The following is a 26,586-nucleotide window of genomic DNA, read 5'->3' on the forward strand; positions in this document are numbered from 1 at the left end:
GTCCTGTGTCACCTGCGTCTCATTTTTCTGTTGGCCTGAACAGCTTTGTACTTGTCCAGACAGCAACTCAGGTACCCAGCCATCTTGGGAAGGCTGCAGCGTGCAGCGGGCAGAGCGGGGACTTGGAATCGGGAGCCCTGAGTGGAGTCCCAGCTTGGCCACTGGCCTGCAGCAGAACCCCAGGCCAACGCCTCTCTCCTGGGGTTCAGCTTCCTCGCAGCCTGTTGGAACCGTCTTGGAAGTCAGGGAGAGGGATTTCTACTTCTCCAAGGGCTCCAGGCAGTAAATCTCAGGGGAGGAACCTGGATGGCCCAGGGTGTGGGTGATGTGTGTGGGCGCCTCTGAAGGGATAGGAAGGGCGCCTGGAGGCCACATGCAGAAGTGAAGATGGTGGTTTGCCCCTAGGAAAGGGGGCAGAAGCCACGGCTTCTATTTGGGGTGCTTGGGGAAGGGGTCACTTCTGCTTTGGCCTTGATTTCTCCAGGTGTGCTGTGGGGTCAGGCTCCTCCTCCGTACCTGCCTAGGAGCAGCGTGGAAGGGCCTTGGTACCTGGCCTTAGAGGATCCAGACTCTGGCAGTCAGATCCACTTGCCTGCTGGTCCTCAGTTTTCCAGGGGTTGGCCAGGGGTTGGCCAGGGGTCTTCTATACTATTAGGTCCTCTTCTACTGAGGCCTCTGTTTTCATACCTGAAATATTTCCCATTTGTTCATTCAGTTGTTTCCCCAACCCATGTCTTTTCTCTGAGGTTCTGAGTGGGCAAGTGAGTCACACAAGGTAACACAGCCAAACAAAGCCAAAGAGCCAAATAAGTGAGAACCCAGCACTCGGACTCCAAAGTCTCCATTTCTCTTTTAAAATGAGTACATATTAATAAATAGTATTAAGAAAAATGGGTGACCATTTGGGGAAAAAGTAAGATCAAGTCTATTTCTCGAATTATCTCCTAAGACCAAGGAGACAGGCTGAAGATTCCAATGTGAAAATGAAACAATAAAATTACCAGAAGAAATGCAGGAGAATTCCTTTATAACATTGGAATAGGGAGGGGGTTTCTAGCTAGGACTCAGAATCCAGAAGCCCAAAGAGAAAGTACGGAGCTTGTAATAGACAAGGAGCTGATTTTCCTATTACAAAAGAGTTTCTAGAAATTAAAAGGAAACATATAACCCAATAATCAAATGAACAAATGGGGAACTTGCTCCTGGGAACCCGCTTCAACCCAGCTGGGTTGTTTATAAGAGTAAAGGCTAGAACTGGCACAAATGGCTACAAATAGGGACTATTAAATCAATTCTAGCTTATTTCTACAATGTTACAGTATGTGGTTGAAAAAGTGGAGTCTCTCTAGACCCTGTTGTGCAAAGCTCTCCCAGATGTATTTTCAAGCTTAGAAAGCAAAGAGTGGGGCTGGGGATGTGGCTCAGGGGTGCAGCGCCCCTGGGTTCAATCCCCAGTAACAAAAAAAGAAAAGAAAGAAAGAAAGAAAAGTGAAAGTGGCTGGCTACAGTAGAGTCTGTAATCCTTGAGGCAGGAGGATGGCAAGTTCAAAGGCAGCCTCAGCAACAGAGAGGTGCTAAGCAACTCAGGGAGACCCTGTCTCTAAATAAAATACAAAACAGGGCAGGGATGTGGCTCAGGGGTTGAGTGCCCGTGAGTTCAGTCCCTGGTACCTGCCCTCCCCCGTCACACAAAAAAGCAAATGCAGGACAATACATAGGGTGGGCTACTTTTTGTGTAAAGTGGGGGGAATTCTGTTCGCCTATATCTGTATGGAGAAACTCTGGAAGAGACATGGAATTCTAGAAGTGGTGGTACCTGTGGGTCGCTGGGAATTGAGAGGGGGCATCTGCAGGGTGGAGGACTGCTTTGCATTTCAGACTTCTGTATTTGTTTATCAAATATAAAATATTCGAAAGATGTAAATTTCTAAACTATCCAGAGTAAATGCAATTTGAGAAATGTATAACTACAACTTTTGGGGAGAACATGAGGAACTGTAGACAAGGAAAACAAAGGGGAGATTATGATCTCCCCTCTCAGAAGCAACTCCTGCCTGTTCTTGGATGCTTATCCTGCTTTTGCACATGTAAGAAATAGGATTTTGGGGGGCTGAGGTTGTGGCTCAGTGGTAGAGCACTTGCCTGGCACATGTGAGGCACTGGGTTCGAATCTCAGCATCACATATAAGCAAATAAATAAGTAAAGATCCCTCAATAACTAATAAAAATATTTTAAAAAAAGAAATAGGATTTTGGGGCCAGGATGAGATTTCATTGTTTTGCAACATGGTTTTTGATTTTTAGAAGCAATATGTTACTATTATTTTTTCTATGTTAACATATAGTCATTTGGAGGATTGAAAAGAATCCTAAGTATCAAACTGTTTTTTTTTTTTTTCCTGTTGTGAAGGTTATAAGCAAACACTCATAGCAAATTTATTTGTAATAGCCCCAAATTGGGAACAATCCCAGCGTCCCTTGAATGGATGCATGGTTAAAACAAACTATGGTACATCCACACGAGATACAGCTCAGCAATATATTTTTAAAAAATACACTTGAAAAAAGCTATTGATATGCACAACTTGGATAGATCTCCAGGGGAATTATCCTGAGCAACAGAAAAAAAGCCAATACAACATCAAAACCAGGAAAGTAACTTTGGTACAATCTGCAGACCTTATTCAGAGTCTGCCAGTTTTATAGGCTCTCATTTACGCATGTGTGTGATGTGGGTGCCTATTTAATTCCATGCAATTTTATCACATGTGTAAATTCCCATAGCAGCCACCACAACGAAGACACAAAACTGTTCTGTCACCACAAGGATCCTTGTGCTACCCCTTCATAGACATACCCAACCTCACCCGGGCAACCACTAATCCTTTCTCCATCTCTATAATTTTCATTTCAAGCATGCTATGCAAGTCAAATCATATAGTTCGCTCCATCTTGAGATTTTTTTTTCCTTCCTTTTTTTTGCTCTGGAGAATTCCCTTGAGATCCATCCAAGTTGTGTGTACCAATAATTGTTTGTTTGTTTTTTTCAAATTTATTATTATGAGTATTTTGGTACAGAGATTGAACTCAGGGGCACTCAACCACTGAGCCATATCCCCAGTCCTATTTTGTATTTTTAGAGACAGGGTCTCCCAGAGTTGCTTAGGGCCTTTGCTTTTGCTGAGACTGGCTTTGAATTCATGATCCTCTAGTCTCAGCCTTCTGTGCCACTGTGCCTGGCAAATTAATTATTTTTTATATTGCTGAGTTGTATTTCATGACGTGGGTGTATCACTTTCCATCCATTGAAGGGCATTGGGGGTCGTTTTGGGGCTGTTATGAATTAAGCTGCTATGAATGTTCATATACTGGTTTTCTTGTGAGCATGGGTTTTTAGATTTCCAGGATAAAAGCCCAAGAATACCATTGCCAGGTCACGTGGTAGATGCACATTAGGTTTTACAGGAAACTGACAAACTGTTCCAGAGGGGCGAAGCTCTGATTTACTGAACTGTTCCTCCCTTGATTGACAGATACATTGTTTTCAAGTCTTTCTTGTTGTAAACAGTAGTATTCTAGGCATCCTTTTTTTTTTTTTAACTTACAAAATGTGTTATATTTTCCACTTCTACTTTTAACATATCCCAGGCACTTTAGAACATCTATAATGTCTAGCTATTTTTTAAAAAATATTTATTTATTTATGTATCTTTAGTTTTAGGTGGATACATTAGTTTGTTTTTATGTGGTGCTGAGGATTAAACCCAGTGCCTCATGCACGCTAGGCAAGTGCTCAACCATTGAACTACAGCTATTTTCAGGAAAGTACTTAGCATTTTCAACTACATATATACTAATGAGGAATACAATGTACTCACAAAACAATGGTGATCGTTGTAGGAGAATGTCTTTTACATAAAACCTATCTGGCCCAAGAGCTCCTTCTTCTCACCATCAAAGTCTTCTCCACGTTCTCTAACCCACTGGACAGGATTCCTAGAGGTGGTCTAACAAATCCATTTCAAAGTCTCTTCCCAAAGACACTTCTGATTTTTTAAAACAAATGGGCATTTACAAGATGTTATTTTCTAACTCAACCATCCGAGGGCAACCTCTTTGCATTTAGAATTTCCAGATGTAGTAAAACTTTTGAAAGGTTGTGGAGCAAGTTGAGAGCAGCTTTTTCATATTCTATGCGAAGGCCTTCGACAAACACCAGTAGATCTTCCCAACGAGTGGTGGACGTGGTGGGCATTTCCAATGGGTCGAACACGGCATGTTCCCCTACCTTTTCTCCTTTGTTAGAAGGAACACCAACTGCCCAAGAGCCGCCAACCTTTCCAGAGTCTCAGGAGTGGAAGTGCCAGATTCACAGGTCAAGGTCAAGGTCAAGGTCAAGGAGGGTCTTTGAGGGTCAAGGTGCAGTCTCCCTGGAACAGGTGCTGTTGCTGGCGTGCAGGTTGATGGTCAGGCTCCTGTAGTCCCTGTGCGTCGAAAAGTGGTCGAGGAGGGCCCTGCGCCGCTGGCTAACGTGGCTGGGCTTGCCGCCATCCACAGGCCTTCTCAAATTCTAGCCTTTATACTCCAAGATACCACTTTTTTGGAAGGTCACACCTACTCTTTGGAGCAAAGTTCAAGTACAAAGCCTTTCTTTCCTCCAGTCCTTACCCATCACGTCCCTGTGGAAGCACCTGACATTTAAATCTGAATAATTCTAAAAATTTTTCTCTTAAACCTATTTGATTCTTCCATCCACAGCTGTATTTCCTGAAAAAAAAAAAATGATGCAGTATTTGTCACCACTTCCTCACAAACCAATCACCGGTTTATCCAATCTGCCATCTAGCATTTAGCCCGTGAGTTTAGCCGTTTGCATTTATTGTAATGGTTGATGTATGTGGACTCGGTTTTCCCCCATCTTCCCTTGTCCTTTCAAATACTTATGCAAACTGCTTTTTGTTTGATTTGGTTTGGTTTTTGCTTTCTCCTACTTCTCTACTACATTGTCAGCACCAGGGGCAGACGGTGTTTTTATTATTAGAAAAGAGGGAAAAATAAAGGGGGGGGGGAATGGAACTGTACTAATGCTGTTGAAACAATATAAAACTAGATTCTAGAAGCCCCAGTTACACACCAGCATAACGTTAATTGCAAATCTTTCTTGTCTATTCATTATAGCAAAATTAGCAAACCTCTAATTTTCTTACTAAAGTTTCACAGAATATTCTACTTCCTCTTTTTGCATAAAAGTTATACTATTTTATATATATATGTAAATATCTTTATTTATTTATTTTTATATGGTGCCGAGGATTGAACCCAGCGCCTCACATGTGTGAGGCAAGCGCTCTACCACTGAGCCCCAACCCCAGTCCATATATACTAACTGTTTTTATTACTTTAGTGGTGCCCTTGAAACCTCACCAAAAATATTTAGCATACTAAATCTAATGTTATTTAATATATTAAATCCATTCATTTTTTTTTTGAGGAGTAGGTACCGGGGATTGAACTCAGGGACACTCCACCACTGAGCCACACCCCCAGCCCTATTTTGTACTTTATTTGGAGACAGGGTCTCCCTGAGTTGCCTAGCACCTCACTTTTGCTGAGGCTGGCTTTGAACTTGTGATCCTCCTGCCTCAGGCTCCCAGGCACCTGCCCAGCTAATGCATCCATCTCTTTTGGGCGTGGTGGTGCTGTGGGATTGAACCTAGGTTCTTGTGCATGTGAGGCAAGCACTCTACCAACTGAGCTATACCTCCAGCCCTAATCCATCCATCTTTGAACAAGACAGAGCCTTAGAATAGTTTACTTCCAATCCCTCCCTCCCAACATCCATGCTCTGATTGTCCAGCCTAAACATTTTTGTGGGTATTTATTCCTGACTCGCACTATTATTTCAACAGGGTAGAGTCATAAAAATGAATTTCCTGAGTCAAAGGTTATCCAGAATATGACTTTCCTATATGTCACCGAACAGTCCCCTCTGTGATGGGACTCTCGAGTCTCAGGTGGGGATTGGAGGATGGGCCTGTCCCTACAGCCTCTCCCTGGGTGCTGACCTTTGCAAGTCCAGTGGTAGGAAATGGACGATCCTGTCCTTAACTACCTCCCTGGGCCACTGCCACCAACAGGCGTTTTGAATTTTGGGGGCTCTTCCTCCTGGAAGCCCTGGGAATTTTCTTCCTCAAGAGAGAAGGAAGGTTAGCTCTCCTGCCCTCTCCTGCCCTCTCCATTTTGTCTTCTCTGACCTCTCAGTGTGTTTTGGTTTGATTTTCTAATGTCAGGTTTTAGAGGTACACTTCATATACAATAAGATGCACCCCTTCTTTTTTCGGGGGTACTGGAGAGTTGACCCAGATGTGCTCTACCACTGAGCCACATCCCCAGCCCTCTTTTATTTTTATTTTGAGTCAGGGTCTGGCTAAGTTGCTGAGGCTGACCTCAAACTTGCAATCCCTCTGCCTCAGCCTTCTAAGGTGCTGGGATCACCCGCATGTGCCACTGTAGCTGGCTTCAAATTCGCCCTATTGGAGAGTAGTCTAATGAGCTTTGATAAATGTACGCAGGCGTGTTACACATATATTACAATCAAGATATAGGACATTCCTCTTGTCTTGAAAAGTTGCCTTGTGCCGTTTTGTAGTTAATATCTCTTCCTTACCCCCTTGATAACTACTGATCTGGTCTCTGATCCTGTTGTTTTTACTTTTCTAAATGATCTTGTAAGTGGAATCAGAATCTTTTGTGTCTGGCTTCATTCACTTAGCCTTGTGATTTGGAGAGTCACCCAAACATTGACTATTTCAGCCATTCATAACTGTTCTTTGCTGAATAATATTCCATTGTATAGATATACCACAATTGGCTTTTACCAGTTTATGGAATTTGTATTGTTTCCAGATTTTGGTTATTATGAATAAAGCTATTATGCATGTGGAAGTCTTCAAGTAAAAGATGTTTTCATTTTTCTTGGGTAAATACCTAGAAGTAGAATTGTTGGTTGTAAGGTATGTGTATCTTCAGCTTTATTGGAAACTGCCAAGTTGTTTATAAGGTGATTGTCCCATTTTGCATTCCTTTCAGAAATGGGGAGCATTCCAGATCTTCTATATCCTCCACAATACTTGACTTTCCCAGTTTTAGAAGGTGTGTAGCAATATCTCATTGTGGTTTTTATTTGCATTTCCCTAATGACTATTAATATTAAGCATATTATCATGTGTGTATTTGCCATCTTTTTTAGTGTAGTGACTATTCAGCTCTTTCCCCATTTTAATTGGATTTTTTTCTTATTAATTGTAAGAGTTCTTCATATTTTCTACATACAAGTTGTTGATGTTTTTGTTTTTTAATCAGCTATTATATTTGGAAATATTTTCTCCCAGACTTGGCTGGTCTTCTCATCCTCTATACATAGTGATCTTCAAACAACAGAACTGATGACATCCAAATTACTAATTTTTTTTTCTCTTATGGAGTGTGTTTTTGGTGTTGTTTCTAAGAAATCTTTTCCTAATCCACGGTCAGAAAGAATTTCTCTCTCTCTCTCTCTCTCTCTTTTTTTTCCTACAAGGTTTACAGTTTTTGTTTTGTATTTCAATCTATGGTCCATTTTGAGTTCAATTTTGTATGTTGCAAGTTATGGATCCAAGTTCTTTTTTATTTTGGCATTGGAGAGCCAAATGTTCTACTTATTGAAGATCATATCTCTCCACTGAATTACCTTTGCATGTTTGTCAGAATTCAATTGATCAAAAAATGATAATAATACAAATTTTAAAACAAATCAATACACGGATGTATTTTTGGACTCTTCTGTTTCACCTTATCTGCACATCTGTCCTTATGCCAATAACACGTTGTCTTGACTACTACAGCTTTATGTAAGTGTGACATTGCCAGTGTGAGTCCTGTGGTTTGTTCTTTTTCAAAATATTTTCACTATTCTAAGTCTTTTTTTTTTTTTTTTAGTAATGAGGATTGGACCCAGGGGCACTCTACTACTGAACTACACCTCCAGCCCTTTTAGTTTTATTTTTGAGACAGGCTCTTGCTAAGTTGCCCAGGCTGGCTTCCAACTTGTGATCCTCCTGCCTCAGCCTCCTGAGTTGCTGGGATTACAGGTGTGCACCGCTGGGCCTGGTGACAGTTTTTTCCCTTTCAAGTGTAAATTTTTAACAAATAATCATTTTTTAGTTGTAGTTGGACACAATAGCTTTATTTTATTTATTTATCTTTATGTGGTGCTGAGGATCGAACCCAGGACTTCTCACGTGCTAGGCAAGTGCTCTACCACTGAGCCACAACCCCAGTTCTCAAGTGTAAATTTTGGAATCATCTTATTAGTTTCTACAAAATATCCTGCAGAAATTTTGATTGGGATTGGATACATATTCCTGAGGGACATTGCTCTATAATTTTCTTTTCCTGAAATGCCTATGGCTGTGAAAATATGGGGGGCCTCAGGAAATGAGTTTGGAAATGTTCCCACATTCTTTATTTTCTGAAGGACTGGGCTTAAGATTGTTATTATCTATTTCTTTCTAAGAGTTTCTGTAGAGGAGGTATTATCATTTCCTAAATGTTTGGAAGAATGTTCTGGTGAAGTCATTTGGGCTTAACTTTTTCTTTATGGGAAGGTTTTAATTTGCTTAATAAATAAAGGACTATTCATATTTTCTATTTCTTCTTGAGTAAGCTTTGGTAATCTGTGTTTCTTTCAAGAATTTTTTTTTGTTTTGTTTTGTATGATGAATATAATTTGTTAAGCCTTACACTGTTAATATTATTTCCTGACCTTTTTCAGTGCTAGAGGTGGAACCGAAGGCATCCTGCATGCTGGGCATGTGCTCCACCCCTGAGCCACATCCCCAGCCCCTCCCTTAACTTTTTATTGTCTATAGGTCTGCAGTGATAGACCCTCTTTTATACTTGATATTGGTCATTCTCCCTCCACCTTTTTTTTTTGGCTAGAGATTTGTCAATTTTATTTATTTTTTCCAATAACCAACATTTAGGTTCATTGATTTGTCTTCATTTCTTTTTAATTTTCTATTTCACTGATTTATGTTCTATATAATTTTCTTTCCTTCTGCTTACTTGGTGCTTAAATTTTATACTTTATCAAGGTAGAAGCTTAGATCAGTGACTTGAAATCTTCCATCATTTCTAACATAAGCATTTAAGGCTCTGCATTTTCTTTTTTTTTACCTTCATGCTTTTAATTTTGTATGAAATTCTACAGTAACCAAGTTTACTTTCTATAAAGGTTCACTCTCATAACAGGATCCCAAAACCTCAAGTTCAAATTTAGATAATAAAATAAAAACTTTGGTTTTCAAGTGGTTTAAAAATTTAAAAAAAAATCACAGAAGCACTTATATTAATAGCAGCATCTCACAAGAAGGGGGAAGAGCAGTAATCAGCTCAGTTAGGGACTACAAAGTAATGCCATGCACGAAAGGACTAAGGAAGAAGAATGACAGCTATTGATCATTAGACCACTAATGGCTCTCTCACCCACAGAGCTGTCTCCAGAATCTCGTTATAACTGATATTTTAAGTTTCTCTGTTTGCAGTAAACCTAGATCTAGTTACCACAGGCTTTGCACAGACACTTTTGGGTTATAAGGTGATTCAAACAACATACTTAATGCATCTATGCTTGGTAAATATTTTTCAAATAAGTCCATCAAAATCTATTTTCTTTTAAGCATTGCTTTAGCCATAGTTTCCCTTGTGATTTTGTTTTAACCCGGGGTTACTTAATAGCTTGTTATTTAATTTCCATGTATTACATTATTAATTTCTATTTTAATTCCCTTGTGGCCATAGAACTTACTTTGTATGATTTTAGTCCTGTTAAATATAGATTTATTTTATAGCCAAGTGTACGGTCTGTCTTTGTGAATGTTGTATGAATACCTGAGAAGAATGTGAACTTTGAGGTTGTTGGGTAGAGTGTTCTATAAACTAAGATTAAGTTGATTGACAGTGTTGCTATGTCTTCTAGTTTTGATTTTATATCTACTTGTTCTATCAGGTACAGAGAAAGAAATATTACACCCTGCAATTACAGTTGCTGATTTGTGTGTTTCTGCTTTCAGTGCTATCAATTTTGAAGCTCTGTTATCAGGTGCATTCATATTTAAGATTTTTTTGGATGAATTTATACCTTTAGCCTTATATAATCTTTAGTTTTTAGTTTTGGGTACTGGGTGGGTAATGCCCGAAGCCCACACCCCCCACCCCGCCCTTTTTTTCAAAAATTTTGAGAGTGAGTCTCACTAAGTTGCTGAGGCTGGCCTCAAATTTGTGATTCTCCTTCCACAGTCATCTGAGTCACTGGGATTACAGGCATGTGCCACAGCTCCTGGCTCTTGTCCTGTAGAATCTTTATCCCCAATAATATTTCTTTTTTTTTTTAATATTTATTTTTTAGTTTTTGGCGGACACAACATCTTTGTTGGTATGTGGTGCTGAGGATCGAACCCGGGCCGCACGCATGCCAGGCGAGCGCGCTACCACTTGAGCCACATCCCCAGCCCCCCTAATAATATTTCTAAGTTTTACTTTTTTTGGATATTAATCTAACTATTCCATTTTAATTATTATTGCTGTATCTGGGTTCCACCATTTTACATTGAATTTATTGGTATCTTTATATTTAATATGTCTTTCTCATAAATAGTAAACCTTGGTTTTAGCTTTCAAAATCCAGGCTGATAATCTGCCTTTTAACCAGAGCATTTGGTCCATTTATTTTTAAATTTTATATATATATATATATATATATATATATATATATGTGTGTGTGTGTGTGTGTGTGTGTGTGTGTGTGTGTGTAATTTTTTGAACTGGAAATTGAACCCAGGGGTGGTAGACCCCTGAGCTATATTCCTAGTCCTTTTTACTTTTTGAGACATGGTCTTGTTAAATTGCTGAGGTTGGCCTTGAGCTTGTGATGATCCTCCAGCCTTAGCCTCCTGAGTCACTGGGATTATAGGCGTGTGCCACTGCACCTGCCTTGGTCCGTTTATATTTAGTGTAATTGTCTCTATGACTGCGTTTTAACCTACCACCTTGCTATTTATTTTCTCCTGTCCTGCCTATTCTTTGTTCCATTTTCTTCTTGCCGTGTCTTATTTTAGAGTGAGTATTTAAATGCCCATTTAGTTCTTTTTGCCCATTGATTGACTGGGTTAGTTGTGTTTTTGGTGTTAAGTTTTTCTGAGTGCTTTGTGCGTTCTGGACATTAATCCTCTGTCAGAGGAGCAGATGGCAAAGATCTTCTTCCATCCTGTGCGCTCTCTCTTCATTCTCCAGTTTCCTTTGCTGTGCAGAAGCTTTTTAAATTGATGCCATCCAATTTGTCAACTCTTGGCATTGTGTCCTGAGCTTTAGAGATCTTGTTAAGGAAGTCACTGCCGGCACCAATATGTTTGAGAGTGGAGCCTGTGTTTTCTTCTAGAAGTTGCTAAGTTTCTGGTCTATTTCTTAGATCTTCGATGCACTTTGAGTTGACTTTTGTGCAGGGTAAAAGATGGGCATATACATAGAAGAATGTAGAAAAATTAAATGATTTTATTTCTATGATCGTCTTATCATCTTATCTTACTGTTTTCTTTTTCTAAGGGTTACTCTTGGGTTTACTGTATACAAATTTAACCTTCCACGATTGACCTTCAAATAACCTTGCAACACTTAACATACAGCATAAGAATCTGACAACAGAATATTTCATGTTCACGCTTTTGCCATTTGTGCCATTTTTCTTCCACAGTATTACAATCCCCACAATATGCCTGCACTATTACAGATATAAAAATTAATTATTTCATATTTAACACATTTTTACCAAATCCAACACTTTTCATCTCCTTGTACAGGTCCAGATTCCCATCTGGTATAATTTACCTTCTACCCTAGGAACTTCCTTTGGAATTTCTCTCAGTTCAAGTTTGTTGGCCATGAATTCTCTAAGTCCTGGCTCATCTGAAAAAGTTCTTATTTGGCTTTCATTTTTTAAAAGATATGTTCACTGTGCATAAATTTTAAGCTGATGGGTTTTTCTTGAAAGATATGCTACATTTTCTTCTGGCTCGTACAGTTTTTGATCAGAAGTCTTTCCTCGTCCTTACTGTTTATCCTGGTTCTTGTTCTCCGAACGCCCTTCAAGATTTTCTTTCTTTTTGGTTTTGCAGCCACACGTCCATGATGGGACGGGGTGTATTTTATTTAGATGCATCCTTCTGGGTTTGGCAGAGCTCCTTGGATCTATGGTTTGTTCTTTTAATAATTTAGGAAAAGTTTTAGCCATTTTCTCTTCAATGTCACTCTTTTATTTCTGTTGTTTTTCTATTGTTTGTCTGTTTCTGTTTCTGTATCTTCTCTGCTCTCTCTACTCCCAAGACTCCAATGACGTACATATTGGAATATTGTTTGTTACAGTTTACATGTTGAAGTCCCTCCTCAAAGCCCCTGTGTTAAGTGCTTTCTATCCAGGGTGATGCTCTGGGAGGTGGTGGAAATTTGAGAGGTGGGGTCTACTCAGGGGAGACTATGGGACTTGATCCTTTCCTCCTTTCTTTTTTCTTTTTTTCTCTTTGATATAAGCAGTTTTGCTTGTCACATCCACCTACCATGACGTGCTGCTTTGCCACAAGCCCAAAGTAATGGAGTCAATGCATCGTATCTTCTATTTCTGATTCTTTAACTTCTAAAACTGTGAATCAAAGGTAACCTTTTTCTCTTTATAAGTTTTTATCTTGGGTATTTTGTTATAGTATTGGTAGGCTGAGTAACACAGTGTTTCAGCCAGGGTAATCTATATTGCTCTATCTTCAGGTTTACTGAGCCTTTACTTGGCTAGGACTGGTTTGCTGATAAATCCATTGAAAGATTTCTTCATTGCTGATATGGAGTTTTCATTTCCATCACTTCTTCTTGGCCATCCTTAGTAGTTTCTATGGCCTCCTACAATTTCCCGTATGTTCTTGGAATTCATTTTTCTCACTACATCTTTTATGTCTCAATAATGGCTTCCTTTTCTTCCTTCCTTCCTTCCTTTCTTTCTTTTCTTTTTCTTCCTTCCCTCCCTCCCCCTTTTCCCTCCTTCATTCCTTTCTTTCTTTCTTCTTTTCATGCTGCAGATTGAAACCAGGGCCTAAGCCAGCAACCACTCTACCACTGAGTTACCTCCCCAGTCCTGGGTCCCTTTTCATTTATTTGTTTATTTTAAGTGGAGTTAGGGGCTGAATGCAGGGATGTTCCACCACTGCCCTTATTTATTTGAGACAGGGTCTCTCCCAGATGTCCAGGCTGGCCTTGGGCCATCCTCCTGTCTCAGCCTCTCCAGTAGCTGGGATTTCAGCTGGGTGCCCTGCACCTGGCTATCCCAGGCCTCTTCTTTTACTTGGTTTTATTATGTGCCATGGAGTCCCTGACTGGCCTCCAGGCACTGTGCATAAGAGGACAGTAGTGGGTGAGTCAAACCATATTTACTCCTAGAAATGGGCATATTTTGTATCTGTGGCTTTGGTAGAGGGCATTGAGTTGATCGAGTCTGTGGTTGATTCAGGTTTTTCGTTGCCATAGTTACCGTCTGTGATTACTTTGTGCTGAGCATCGGGGCTTGAGTCCCCGGGGATTTTCTCGGTGTCCCTGTTTGGTGCTCAGCTTGCACAATGCGACACCGACGGGCTCTCCGGCCGGGTTCTAGCTCCTTCCCCAGCTCAGTCTGCGGTTGCTGGTCCCCTGGTGCAAGTTCTGTGGTGGGGGCGGCGGCTTCTTGTTCTGCTGCTCTAGTTTCGGTCTTAGACATTCAGACGAGAGCCCAGGAGGGGGACTCGCCAGGGTTCCTGTTTTCCTCCCAACTCAGTGCAGGTGCGGGAGTGCAGGCAGACTTCCTGTCCCCCACCCCAGGGAGCCACCTGGGCCTGATGGGTGGGAGGTCCTGAGCAGCGTGGGGGGCTGCTCCCGCCCCTTCCTGTCAGTCAGGATGCCAGCACCGGTGGCTGTCCTGCTGCGGCCAGTGTCCAGAGGCTCTCACCATCGGTGCAGGGTGGGGGCGGGGCGGCTTCTGTTCTTGCCTGAGAAGGGTCAGACCCGCCTGGGGCAGGTCAGCCCCGGTGTGGGAGTCTCCCAGGAGAGCCAGGCGTCCCCAGGGCACCCGCACCACCTTGACCTCTGCAGACCCAGAGCTCAGGAGGGCCTCTCCCCGCACTGCTGCGCCTCCCTGGGTCCTTGTCACCATGGGGCCTCTCTCAGGCCCTGCCCCTTCCAATCAGTCTCATCGGCTCCCAGGGAGGACTGAGGGAGGGACTGTCAGAGGTCTGGACCTCTTTTGTTTATTTATGTATGTATTTATTAAATGTATAACTAGTTTTTTTTTTTGGTAGTTGTAGATGGACAGCAAGCCTTTATTTTATTTTTATGTGGTGCTGAGGATCGAACCCAGCGCCTCACCGTGCTAGGCAAGCGCTCTGCCACTGAGCTACAGCCCCAGCCCTGAACTCCTTTGAAATCTGGATCTCTCGGGATGCTAAGCTGCCACTCTAGCCATGAAGAATTCATTAAGATTGAGACAGAAGGATAGCAAGGTCGAGGCCAGCCTGGGCCACTTAGCCAGACTCTTGTCTCAAAGTAAAAAAATAAAAGGCCCAGCAGCTCGGGAGGCTGAGGCAGGAGGGTTGTGAGATCAAAGCCAGCCTCAACAATTTTAACGGAGGCCCTAAGCAACTCAGTGAGACCCTGTCTCTAAATAAAATTTAAAAAGGGCTGGGGAGGTGGCTCAATGGTTGAGTGCCCCTGGCTTCATTCCCAGAACCAAAAAATAATAAAAATAAAAATAATAAAAATTAAAAAATAATAAAAATAAAAAGGGCTGGGGACATACAGCATCCCTGGGTTCAATCCCCAGTTCTGGGAAAAAAAAAAAAAATTCTTCCAGACATGGATTGTTTTCTTCTGGTCTCCTCTCGGGCAACTGTGCTTTCTCCACAGAGTGTAGAAAGGGGAAAGAGTTCCTCTCCATGGCACCCGGGCACCACCTTGAACCTGTGTTCCAAATACTCTCAGAAACCAACTCGGTGGGTTGCCCTGGACCTCAGCCCTCGAAGGGCTCAACAATGGATCAATAAATCGTTCGGCTTTTTTCCATGGTCACGCTGGAGTGACATTGTCTCGTGGCTCTCTACATCCAAAGTGGAAGTGGAAATCATTTTAATATGCCTTTTACACAAGGAGAAACAACCTTCCTGTTCAGTGTTGCTATGACGACTATATAAATCCTAGTCCTTGGAGGAATTCCTTCTGGAACCTTCTTTTCCCCTGCCCCTCGGGACAGGGTGTGCCCGATCGAACCCAGGGCCTTGCATGTGCTAGGCGAGCTCTCTACCGCAGAGCCACAACCCCAGTCACCCCGCCCATCCTGTTCTTAACCATCAGCCTCTTGGCACAGTTTCTGGGGAGCCTCACCTGCCCTGCGGTGGGGATTCCTGTACATCATGTGTTCTTTCGTGGTTCGCTTCCTCATTTGGTTGGGGTGCATCCTCCAGCAGCTTTCTGAGAAAGGGTGCCTGGGTTGACATCTCCAGTAGTGCTTGTTGGGACGATTTACATTTAAGAGTGGAGCACTAAAAACTCCATTGCTTGTCTGGGCTTGGGGACCGGGAGAGCTTTCCCATCAGTTAGATCTTGGCCATTTCATTGAGGAACACCGAATGCTGGTAGCCTTAGGACACTCTTCTTGGAACAGTCAGTTTAAGCAGTTTCTTGGTTCCTGTTAGAAGATCCTGACCCAGGGCAGGTTAATGTCAGGGAGGGACTGACTCAGATGTTGCTTGTTCCCAGTTCCCCCCAGGATGAGGTGGGGGGCTCTACGGAGTCCCCAGAGAGTCCTCTTTATGGGAGGGTGTCTAGGCAGAGCTGTGGATGGCAGCTGTTACCCAGTGATCAAACATTCTGGAGTCACAGAGACCCGGCTTCAGGCACCTTCAAGCAAAGCGAGACCCCGCCCTCCCAGCCTCAGCCTCCTCATCTGAAACGCAGGCATGGTGAGGAGCTAAGAAGAGGCTGCAGGTCCCAACCCCAGGACATGCCAGGCTCCTGGAAGAAGTCAGAGGTGGCTCTTTGACCACATTGAAGGTGGTATGTGCACATTTTCCAGGGCAGGAGCTACTTTTGGAGAGACCTGGCCACAGGGCATGGATGGCTGCAGGACCCTTTTCGTCTGCCTGTGCTTTCTGATTTCTCAGGGCAGGATCGCAGGTAAGAAGGCTCCGCTGGCCGGGTCAGACCCCATGGAGGCCCAGGGCTGTGCTGTGGAAGGCCGAGGGCTCAAACCCAGGCAGATGGAAAGGGGGCCACTAGTCCTCCTGGGGGCAGCAGCATGGGTGAGTCTCCGGCTGGGGATGGCAGGTCCAGAGGCCGTGGGCCAGGGGGCAGCTGAGGGTGCAGGCTGAGGGGGAGGACGGTCCTGCCCCCCACAGAGACAGCGCAAGAACTCCTGAGCTGGATGCGGAACATGGAGCAGGCCAAGGGCCGGAAGCTGACTTCTCCTGCTTGGTGAGTGGTGTCCAGCTGAACCTCTCGGTCAACTGTGCTCCTGCCCCAACCTTACCCCGAATTAGTGCCCCAGCCCTGGTCCCGTGCAGACTCTCTCCTTCTTTCTTTTCTTGTGGTGCTGAGTATTGAATCCGGGGCCTTGCACAAGCTAGGCAAGTCCTGTATCACTGAGCATCATCAAGACAGGGCCTTGCCAAGTTGCTGTGACTAGCCTTAAATTTGCAATCCTCCTGCCTCAGCCTCCTGAGTTGCTGGAATTATTGGCATGCCAGCGGTGCCAGCCTACCGCGGTGCCAGTCTACCGCGGTGCCAGCCCAGGGTAGACTCTTAACTGCATTTGTCAGGTTGTGTTTATCGAGAAATCACTGTGTGCCTGATGCTAGGTTATGGAAATGGAAAAGAGACATGTCCCTGTCCTCCTGGAGTGTTTTGTCTAGGACAGGAGCCCTTAACCATCGATGTCATAAAACCAAGTGGGTCTCTGCCTTTTCCTAGGCAGGGACTCTAGGACTGTGGCTGGAGCCTCCATGGTCTGTGACTCAGTGACCAAGCAGCTCTGGGTGAGAGGTCAATGCTGGTGACCCACTCGGGCTAAGAGCCGCCACTAGGAAGCACAGAGATACGTCTCTCCTTAGGGGGAGCAGTCAGGGAAGGCTTCCTGGAGGTGGTGACAGCAAACTGGGACCTGAAGAGGAGTCAAGTGGGAGAAGGAGATGGGTGGGAAGCCAAGGTCAGGGTGTGACAGGGACCCTGCAATGGTCTGGAGTGGCAGTGACAGGCTGGGGCACGGGAGACCCTGCACGCGCAGGCCACCCACAGCTCTCTTTTGCCCCTTGGCCGCGTGTCGGGCCCTCAGGCAGGTGGAGGGCCTGGAGCAGAGGCTGCTGAACGCCAGCTTCTATGGGGACAAACTGAGCCTGGAGACGCGCACCATCCAGTCTCTGATCTTCAAGCTGGGCTGCGACTTCGCTGGCCTCGCACTGAGCAGCCGCACTCTGGAGCAGGTCTCGCAGGTCAGAGGTGGCCGGGAGAAGGGGTGGCCTGATGTCCTGTGGGAGGTGAAGGTCCACACTGTCCCCAGGCTCTGCGGCCTGGCCCCAGCCCAGGCGTCACCCCGAGTGGCTGAAGCTGCCTCCTCTGTAAACTGGGAGCGTGGGAACAGCAGGAGGGGAGGCGCCCATGGCCCCTGAAGGACGGTGTCTTCGTCCCCCTTTGTCCCAAGTCAGATGGAGGTGTGTCCCTCGGGTGGCAGCGTTGGGAGAGGCCAGGGAACCTGGCTCCGCTAGTACCTGCGTGATCCTGGCTGGATGCCTGGTTGGTACCAGTGCTGACCTGGCTCCGTGCTCAGGGACCTCAGTTGGGTGGGGTCCAGAACCCAAGCTGGAGGCTGGAGCCCCTGATGGACGCTGGGCCCTGGGGCCGGGGGAGGGGCAGTCCAAGGCTCTGCCAACGGAGCCCCCCCGGGGAAGGAACTGCAGAGGGTGAGGCCCGGAAGGTTTGGGTCAGCAAAGGCACTGGGGCCAGGCCCGCAGGCCCTGGACACCGGGCTCAGCCTGTCTTGGCCCTCCGCAGGCCCGGGTCCCGCACTCCATGCAGTTCCCCGCAGAGCTGACCCGAGAGGCCTGCGCTGCCCGGCCCCGGGAGCTGCGGCTCATCTGCGTCTACTTCTTCACCACCTACTTTTTCCAGGTCAGCAGGTGGTGGGTGGAGGAGGGCAGGTGCCGGCCCCTTCCTGGGGACACTGCAGGCCACTGCTGGCCTCTGAGTGGGGACCAGCCCACTGTGCAACCTTGGCCTGCCATAGGCCCTTACCGGGCCTCAGCTTCCCAACAAGCTGTAGGGAGGTACCCTCACAATCTGCAAATTAAACCTAAGAAGGCTCACAGGTGTGCGCCTGTGTGAGTGACAGACACCGAGGCACAAGGTCCCTGTCCCTGAGAACCTGTCTCCACACCTGGACTTTGGGGATTTGCTGGATGCAGTGGCGCACACCTGTAATCCCAGTGGCCCAGGAGGCTGAGGCAGGAGAATCGCGAGTGAAAACCAGCCTCAGCCAAAGCGAGCTGTTTAGCAACTCAGTGAGACCCTGTCTCTAAATACAAAATAGGGCTGGGATGGGGCTCAGTGGTCAAGTGCCCCTGAGTTCAATTCCCTGTACCCCCCACCCACCTCACAAAAAAAAAAGATCTTAGGGATTTAACGTTAGTGTGAGGTTGATGGCAACCATAAAATGGTGGATGAATGAGGGTGGGGGCGGAGTGTTCCCAAGGGACAGTGCCAGGGGAATCTAGAGAAGGTGCCTCTCAACCTTGGCTTTGAAATTGAGGATAGGTGTGAGGTGAGGGCTGGAGGGTGGAATGCATTAAACAAATGGGCAGCGCGCCCCCTGGTGGTGGGTGAGAGGAGAGCCCCAGGTGGTGGGAGGAGGGGCTGGGAAAGAGGGCTCTGGTCTCCCCTGGGCCCTCAGCCCTTGGTCTGATGTCCTTCCAGGATGAAAGCAACTCATCCCTGCTCAACAACTACGTCCTGGGGGCCCAGCTGGACCGCAGCCACGTGGACAACCTCACAGAGCCAGTCAACATCAGCTTCTGGCACAACCAAAGCTTGGTACTGTTGGAGTACCCCCCTTTCCACCCCACCCCTGCCCCTCTGTGGTTCTCCTGTTGAACACTGGTTTGACCAAACTCAGACCTGAGGAGCCGTCACATTCTGAAAATTCCTACTAAGGAGATGAGAAACTTTCACTCATTGCATTCTTCAGGATTCTTTCTGTTGCTAGTGATAGAAGACCACCTCAAGCCCGCTTAAGCACAAAAGGGAATTCTTGGCTCACGTCAATGACATGTCCAGGGGTGATCCACCTTCAGACATGGCTGGATCCAGGGACTGACACAGTACTATTATGGGTCAGTCTCTCTCCATCTCTCGGCAATTGTTTCCTGCCTTGGCAAGATGGGTGCTAATCAGGAGGGCTTCCTTTCCCTCTTTCCAGGGGGTCTACCTCACCAGTGCAAATCAGGATCCAGGGTCCTAAAGGCTCAACTGGGTCATGTGTCCATCCCTGAACCAGTCTCTGTGCCCAGGGGGACGGAACGTGTGGATTGGCCCCACCTGAGTCATGGGGGTGGAGGAGTGAAAACCCTCGTAGTGGAATAGGGGGAACTAGGTGGACACAGCCCAGTGCCCTGTTTCCCTGTCCCTGTCCTTGCTGAAAAGCTCAGAGCCCTGTCCTCCAGCTCCATGTCCCTGCGGCTTCACCAGAACTGCCCTGGACCTTCCTTCCCTGCTCCGGGCAGTTCCCTCCCCCTGGAGCAAACGCCCTACCTCCAGTGTCCTGGAAATGGGGGTGGAGGCCTCGGTGCCCCGCCTCTGGCCCTTCCTCTGCGGTCTCCAAGGCGCTGCCCCGTGTGGCTGGAATGAGTCTCTCCCCCTCTGGGCCTGGGTCTGGGTCATCCGTGGCCCTCACCAGTGGGAGAAGGGGAGAAGGGGGACCGCTGGCTATAGAGCATCTACCATGCCAGAGGCCAGCGCTGGGCCTCAGGAGGCCCCGGGGACTTTCATTTTGCACCAGCCTCCCTCGTAACCTGCGCATGAACGACCCCACTTTGCAGACAAGCAGACTGAGGCTCAGAGAAGCCTAGCGTCTTGCCCAGGTCCCTCTGAGAGTCCCTGGTGGGCGTGTGGTCGGCATCTGGGACTGTCCCATGCCCAAGCTCAGCCCGTGCCCCGTACGTGTTGGAGGGAGGCACCGGAGCCTGCTTTGCCCCCCGGGACGCCCAGACCCTGAAGTCTGGCCCCTCCCTGCTCCCCCGGGACTGACCCAGCATCTCCCCTCAGGAAGGCTACACGTTGACCTGTGTCTTCTGGAAGAAGGGAGCCAGCAAGCACCACTGGGGGGCCTGGAGCCCCGAGGGCTGCCGCACAGAGCAGCCCTCCCCCTCCCAGGTGCTCTGCCACTGCAACCACCTCACCTACTTTGCTGTTCTCATGGTACGTGTGCATCCAGGCTGGGCGAGGGAGTCAGAGCCACACAGGGCTCCCATGCCCCTGGAAGAGGGGCAAGGCAAAAGCTGGTATAAGAGGAAGAAAATCCAACTCAAGTGGGCTTAAACCACACACACACACAAAGAAACTTAGGGGCTCATGTTCCTGAAAAGGTTGGGCTATGGAGGTTTCAGGCATGGCTTGGTCCAGGAACTGAATAGCACTGAGACAGGATTCTCTCTCTGTTCTTCAACTGTGTTTGATCCGTGCTGGCTTGGCCCTCCAACAGGGTCTCCCCACTGGATAATATGACTGCCAGCAATTCCAGGCTCATGCCCTGGGAGCTTTCAGGCCAGTGGAATAAAAGCCTTTCTTACCCAATTCTGCCAGCTAGTCTTGGGACTGAATCCTGTGGCTTGATGTGTATCATGTGCTCACCCCTTGAGCCAATTGCTATGGGCAGGAGGGGGAAGGCTCCGATAGGCCAGGCCTGGTAGCCCGTCCATACCCGGGGTGGGAGAAGTGGGGCCCCTTCCCACAGGGGCCCAGAGGATGGGGGAGGGGCATTTGCATGGGGGGGATGGGAGTTTCTGGGGGAAAGTCGCTACATCTGCCAGGGAGGCTGCGCTTGCGGGGAAGGGACCCTCCGTCAAGGGCCGGGGAGGACATGTCCACGCTCCGGCTCCAGCCCCCTCCCTCCCGCAGCAACTCTCGCCGGCCCCGCTCCCCGAGGAGCTGCAGGCCCCCCTTGAGTACCTGTCCCTTGTGGGCTGCAGCATCTCCGTGGTGGCCTCGCTGCTCACCATCGTGCTGCACCTCTATGCCAGGTATGCCCCTGCCTCCGCGCCCCGTCCGTCTGCTCGGCCTCCTCCTGGTCCCCACCGGGTCTCCCAGGGCGGGGCCAGGAGGCAGGGGTCACAGCGCACGCAGTGGGGTCACTGTGCCTCCCAGTGGGTGGCGCTGCCCGGTGACATCCCGCCGTGCTCCCACCCCAGGAAGCTCAGTGACGCCGTCACGCACATCCACATGAACCTGCACGGCTCCGTGCTGCTCCTGAACGTGGCCTTCCTTCTGAGCGCCACGGCGGCCGTGGCCCCGGTGCCTGGGCCCGCGTGCTCGGCCCTGGCGGCCACGCTCCACTTCGCGCTGCTCAGCTGCCAAACCTGGATGGCCATCGAGGGCTTCAACCTCTACCTTCTCCTCGGCCGCGTCTACAACGTCTACATCCGCAGATACGCGCTCAAGCTGGGCGCCCTGGGCTGGGGTGAGCCCGCCTGCCCACTTAGGGGTCAGCGGGCCCAAGTGACGGCCCTGCCACCCCCGTGTCTCTGTCAACACACACACTGCAGCCCGTCTCATCACCATCTGCACCTCCACCTCCACCATCACCCCACCAACCGCTGCAACCACCATTACTACCTCCACATCACCTCCTCCAGTTCCTCCATCACCACCTCCGCCACCACCATCAGCCCCACCAACACCAGGATCACCGCCATTACTACCTCCTCATCACCTCCTCCAGCTCCACCAGCACCAATCACCTCCATCACCACTATCACCTCTACCTTCAACCCACCATTACTACTACCTCCTCATCACCTCCTCCAGCTCCACCAGCACCATCTCTGCCACCATCACCACCACCACCTCTACCACCATCACCACCTCCATCAGCACTCTCACCTCCATCTTCAACCCACCATTTCTACTACCACCACATCACCACCTCCAGCTTCACCTCCAACACACCATCACCACAACCATCAGCTCCAAACCCCCTTTAACCCACCATTACCATCACCATAACCATCACCACCTCTATCTCCATCACCATCACCACCATCACTTCCAACACAACCATCACCACCACCATCACCCCCACCAACTCCACTTCAACCATCATTACTACCATCACCACATCACCTCCAGCTCCACAATTACCACCTCCACTTCCACTTCCAACACCATCACCATCACCTCCACCACCACTATCAGCCCCACCAACCCCCCTCCAGCCCACCATAACTACACCACATCACCACTTCCAGCTCCACCTCCATCACCATTATCACCTCCACCACCATCTCCACTGTCACCATCAGCTCTACCACCTCCAACTCCAACACCACCATCACCACCTCTACCTCCACCATCACCATCACCATCACCATCACCTCCACCATCACCATCACCATTACCATTAGCTCTACCACCTCCACCTCCAACACCACCATCACCACCACTGTCAGCCCCACCAACTCCCCTCCAGCCCACCATAACTACCAACACAGCTCCACCTCCATCACCATCATCACCTCAACCACCATCTCCACCATCACCATCACCATCAGCTCTACCACCTCCACCAACACCATCACCATCACCTCCACCACCACCCTCACCACCTCTACCTCCAACCACCATTACTACCACCACATCACCACCTCCAGCTCCACCTCCATCACCACCATCATCACCACCATCTCCACCACCATCTCCACCACCATTAGCTGTACCACCTCCACCTCCAGCACCACCATCACCACCTCTACCTCTGGCCACCATTTCTACTACCACCACATCACCACCTCCATCAGCTCCATCACCCACCTCCAATCCCACCATCAACCCCATTACTTCCTCCCACTACCATCATCACCTCCAACTCCACTTCCAGTTCACCATTCACCACCATCAGCTCCATACTCTCACCTCCATCCCTCCCTTGCTCCCACCACCATCACCACCTCCACCTCCATCACCACCATCCCCAGCCCCACCGTTTCCACTACCTCCCACCATCATCTCCATCGTCACCATCATCCTCATCCTCACCACTTCCTTCCTTCCATCATCGGTGCCTCCATTACCACCTTCCCCCTTTTTCAATTATGTCTACTTCCTCACCCCTCTCTCCCATTTGCTCCTCACCCCTTCTTCCCCGGGTGGTCCCCTCTACTGCCCCTCCTCTTCTGTCCTAGAGCCATCCCTCATGAAGAGCCTCCTCTGAGAGCGCAGGCTCAGTGCTCAGAGGCTGGAGCTCAGCGCGGCCCCTCCCCTCCCCTGCCCAGTGGGGTTCCCTGTTAGCAGGCCCAGAGATGAGGGTCAGCCCTTTGGGCCTCCTGAGCCTTTGTCCCACCCTCAGGGGTCCCTGCCCTCCTGGTGCTGCTTCTCCTCGCCGTCGAGAGCTCCGTGTACGGGCCCCGTGTGATTCCCATCTCCAGGAGCCTGGAAAATGGCACGATCCTCGGGAACACGTCCATGTGAGTGCCCGGCGTTGGCAGAGTGCCCTGTGGGCCTGGGGCTCTAGACGGGTGTCCTGCAGGTCAGGCCTGGCTGGAGGGCGAGGAGGAGCTCAGACGGGGATGTGGGGGGGCGCCACACTCCTCCTCCCGGATGTGGCAATCTCCTGCAGGGCAGCTGCGCCAGCTGACGCCAGGAAGCCGTGGGTCAGAGGGGCCCGCTTGGCTCCCAAGGCCCGCAGTGGAGCCTGCCTGTTGGGCCCAGCCTTGGCCTGCAGCTCCCAGTGGACTGTCCAGCACAGCCTGCCCCTGACCATCCTTCTCAGCCCCGTGCTTCACTAATCCAATTCCGGCTCCTCCCAACTTGCTCCAGGGCACGACCTTGCCAGGCCCCACAGACCCCCCTGGCCTGAGAAGAGAGTGCATGGACCTGGGGGAGGGCAGGACAGGGATGGGGCTCAGTGTCCTTGGGGCTGGACGGGAGGCAAGGCCCTGGGGGGCCCGGGGACAGTCTGCTGCCTCCTCCTGGAAGCTGCGACGTCAAGCCTGCTGTAGAGTTAGGACAGTGAGGCACAGAAGCCCTGGAACTCGCCCAAGGAGACCCAGGCAGTCAGTGGCAGAGCTGGACCTTGCAGCCAGTGACCCCAACCACCAGGCCCGCCTCATCCCACTGTCCCCGAGGGCTCAGAGCTGGGTGAGGGGAGGGGCCGCTTTCTCTCTGGAGGTCGGGTTGTGTCTCCAAGGAGGTGTGACTCACCCTCCTCAAAGGTGTGTTTTACTATAGACTATGTGATAGGGACCCAAGAGTTGAAGTGACACATGACAGGGACGTTAGGGACCCTAGGCGAGGCACTAGCTTCCCTGTAATTTTCCCTCCCCTCCCTCCACCTCCGGAAGCCATAACTCTGGCTTCTGTGACCCTCTTTCACCTCTTAACCGTCGTTAATACCCTCGAATTCCTCACGCCACCCTGGAACACGACCCAAATGTCCGCTGACGGATTAAGAGGGTGAAGGGGCTGTTGCTGCTAGTGCATCACCTAGCAGTGACATGAACCCCAGCGCTGTTCCCAGGACAGTGGCTGCAGCAGCAGGAGCCCCTGGGGTCCCTGAGGAGGTGACCGTGACAGGGGCACAGGGTCTGGGCTCGGACCAAGGGACTTCAGGTTCCACCTCTGCCCCTGACTAGTGTGTGGGTCGACTCCAGCAGGACTGGAGGTTCCTGAGCCGGAGCCTCAGTTTCCTCGTCCTCAGGGTGGGGAGGGATAGTGCCCGCCGTGTGGGTCATGAGAACCGCGCGGCACTGTCCATGCCAGGCAGCCGCCCAGCGCTCAGGTTGGGTAAGAGGCGGCACCTCTGGCCAGGAAAGACCGGAAGGGCTTGGAGGACCTAGGGCCAGGGTGGGGAGGGGGGGGGGAGAAAAGAAGGAAAGGATCGTCTGGGCCGCAAGTCGAGATGACATCCAGAGGCAGCCCCCCTGGGCTCGGAGCTGCGCTGACCTGGTGCCTCGCTGTCCCCCGCAGGTGCTGGCTGTGCAGCCCCGAGGTGCACCAGGTCCTGGTCATGGGCTACAGCGGCGTCACGTCCCTGTTCAACCTGGCGGTGCTGGCCTGGGCGCTGTGGGCCCTGCGCAGGCTGTGGGCACAGAACAGGGCGCTGAGCGGCCGGGCCTGCAGGGACGCTGTCACCGTGCTGGGCCTCACCGTGCTGCTGGGCACCACCTGGTCCTTGGCTTTCTTCTCCTTTGGCATCTTCCTGCTGCCCCAGCTCTTCCTCTTCACCATCGTCAACTCGCTCTACGGTGGGCCCCGGGGGCAGGAGGCCCGAGGATTGCTCGCAGCGGTTGGGAGGTCGAGGGCGAGGGGACCAGGGGCGCTGCGTCATTGCCGAGCGGGGTGCAGCCTCGCCTGCACGGAAGTGCTCTCTGGGCCAGCGGGGCCGGTCCTCTGGCTCCTGGAGGCCATTCCCTCTGTCCTCCAAGAGGAGGAGGCTCTGAGGACTACTCCTGGGCCCAGGGAGGCCCCGCTCAGCCCGGCTCCGGGTCCCTGGGCTCCGGGCGAGGCTCCTGCTCTCAGCGACGCCCACTGACGGGTCCTTTCTTGCAGGTTTCTTCCTCTTCCTGTGGTTGTTCTTCCAGAGGTGCCACTCGGAGGCGGAGGCCAAGGCAGAGATGGAGGCCTTCAGCTCCTCCCAGATGACGCAGTGACCCGGCACCGCCTGCGGCCCAAGGCCCTGGCTCCTACCAGAGACGGTGGCAGGCCTGCCGCAGGACACCGAGGCCCTGGTGCCTCCTGGGCCTTGCTACCTCCACCGCCTCCCCAGGCACAGAGGGCGGCGTGGGCCGGGGTCCGCCCTGCTGGCCGGGCCTGTCGGCAGAGCTCGGGCCTGGGAGCCAGGAGGCCACGTTCCCAGGCCTGGCTCTGAGTCCTGCCGAGTGATCTGGGGCCTATCATGGACCCTGGGTTTCCACATCGGTGACGTGGGGACAAGTGGCTGACCGGGAGCTGTGTGAAGACTGAACACCGGGGGAGAAGAATGTCAGTGCGGGTGGCATTCCCTCCTGGCCTCCCGCTGTGGCCTCCCCTGCCTTCTGGAGTGGGTCCCTACCTTCCTCCTGGGGAGGATCAGGCTTCACCTGACCCGCGGCCCCTGCCAGCCCTCAGGGCCCCACCCCAGGCCTCACCAGCCTGCGCTCAAGGAAGGCCACTTTTCCTTTCACCCCCCAAATGATAACATCCAACTCAGAGCCCATCTGTCCCAAAGATGGGGCGGTCCAGTCCTCTCCA

At 49.6% G+C, this 26,586-nt stretch overlaps 1 protein-coding gene across 1 annotated transcript; it reads left to right on the plus strand.

The window, feature by feature from the left end:
* Position 1: 1 nt before the first annotated feature.
* Positions 2-26,006, plus strand: Adgrg5 (adhesion G protein-coupled receptor G5). The gene is made up of 12 exons (XM_026395724.2): positions 2-71; positions 16,175-16,275; positions 16,497-16,572; positions 17,429-17,592; positions 18,125-18,261; positions 19,063-19,179; positions 20,410-20,562; positions 21,262-21,383; positions 21,552-21,820; positions 23,705-23,822; positions 25,324-25,601; positions 25,906-26,006. The coding sequence occupies exons 2-12, from the start codon at positions 16,212-16,214 to the stop codon at positions 26,004-26,006; spliced, it is 1,599 nt and encodes a 532-aa protein (XP_026251509.1). The 5' UTR covers positions 2-71; positions 16,175-16,211.
* The last annotated feature ends 580 nt before the right edge of the window (positions 26,007-26,586 follow it).

The sequence above is a fragment of the Urocitellus parryii genome, chromosome 15 (genome assembly GCF_045843805.1).
Source record: "Urocitellus parryii isolate mUroPar1 chromosome 15, mUroPar1.hap1, whole genome shotgun sequence".
NCBI classification, from domain to species: domain Eukaryota; kingdom Metazoa; phylum Chordata; class Mammalia; order Rodentia; family Sciuridae; genus Urocitellus; species Urocitellus parryii.

What these genes read in the sequence shown, in the direction of transcription:
- Adgrg5 (XM_026395724.2), top strand. Translation starts at nt 16,212, where the DNA reads ATGGATGGCTGCAGGACCCTTTTCGTCTGCCTGTGCTTTCTGATTTCT. An exon ending in TTCTCAGGGCAGGATCGCAG is followed by an intron (nt 16,276 to 16,496) that starts GTAAGAAGGCTC and finishes TGCCCCCCACAG; the next exon opens with AGACAGCGCAAGAACTCCTG. An exon ending in GTGCTGCACCTCTATGCCAG is followed by an intron (nt 21,384 to 21,551) that starts GTATGCCCCTGC and finishes CTCCCACCCCAG; the next exon opens with GAAGCTCAGTGACGCCGTCA.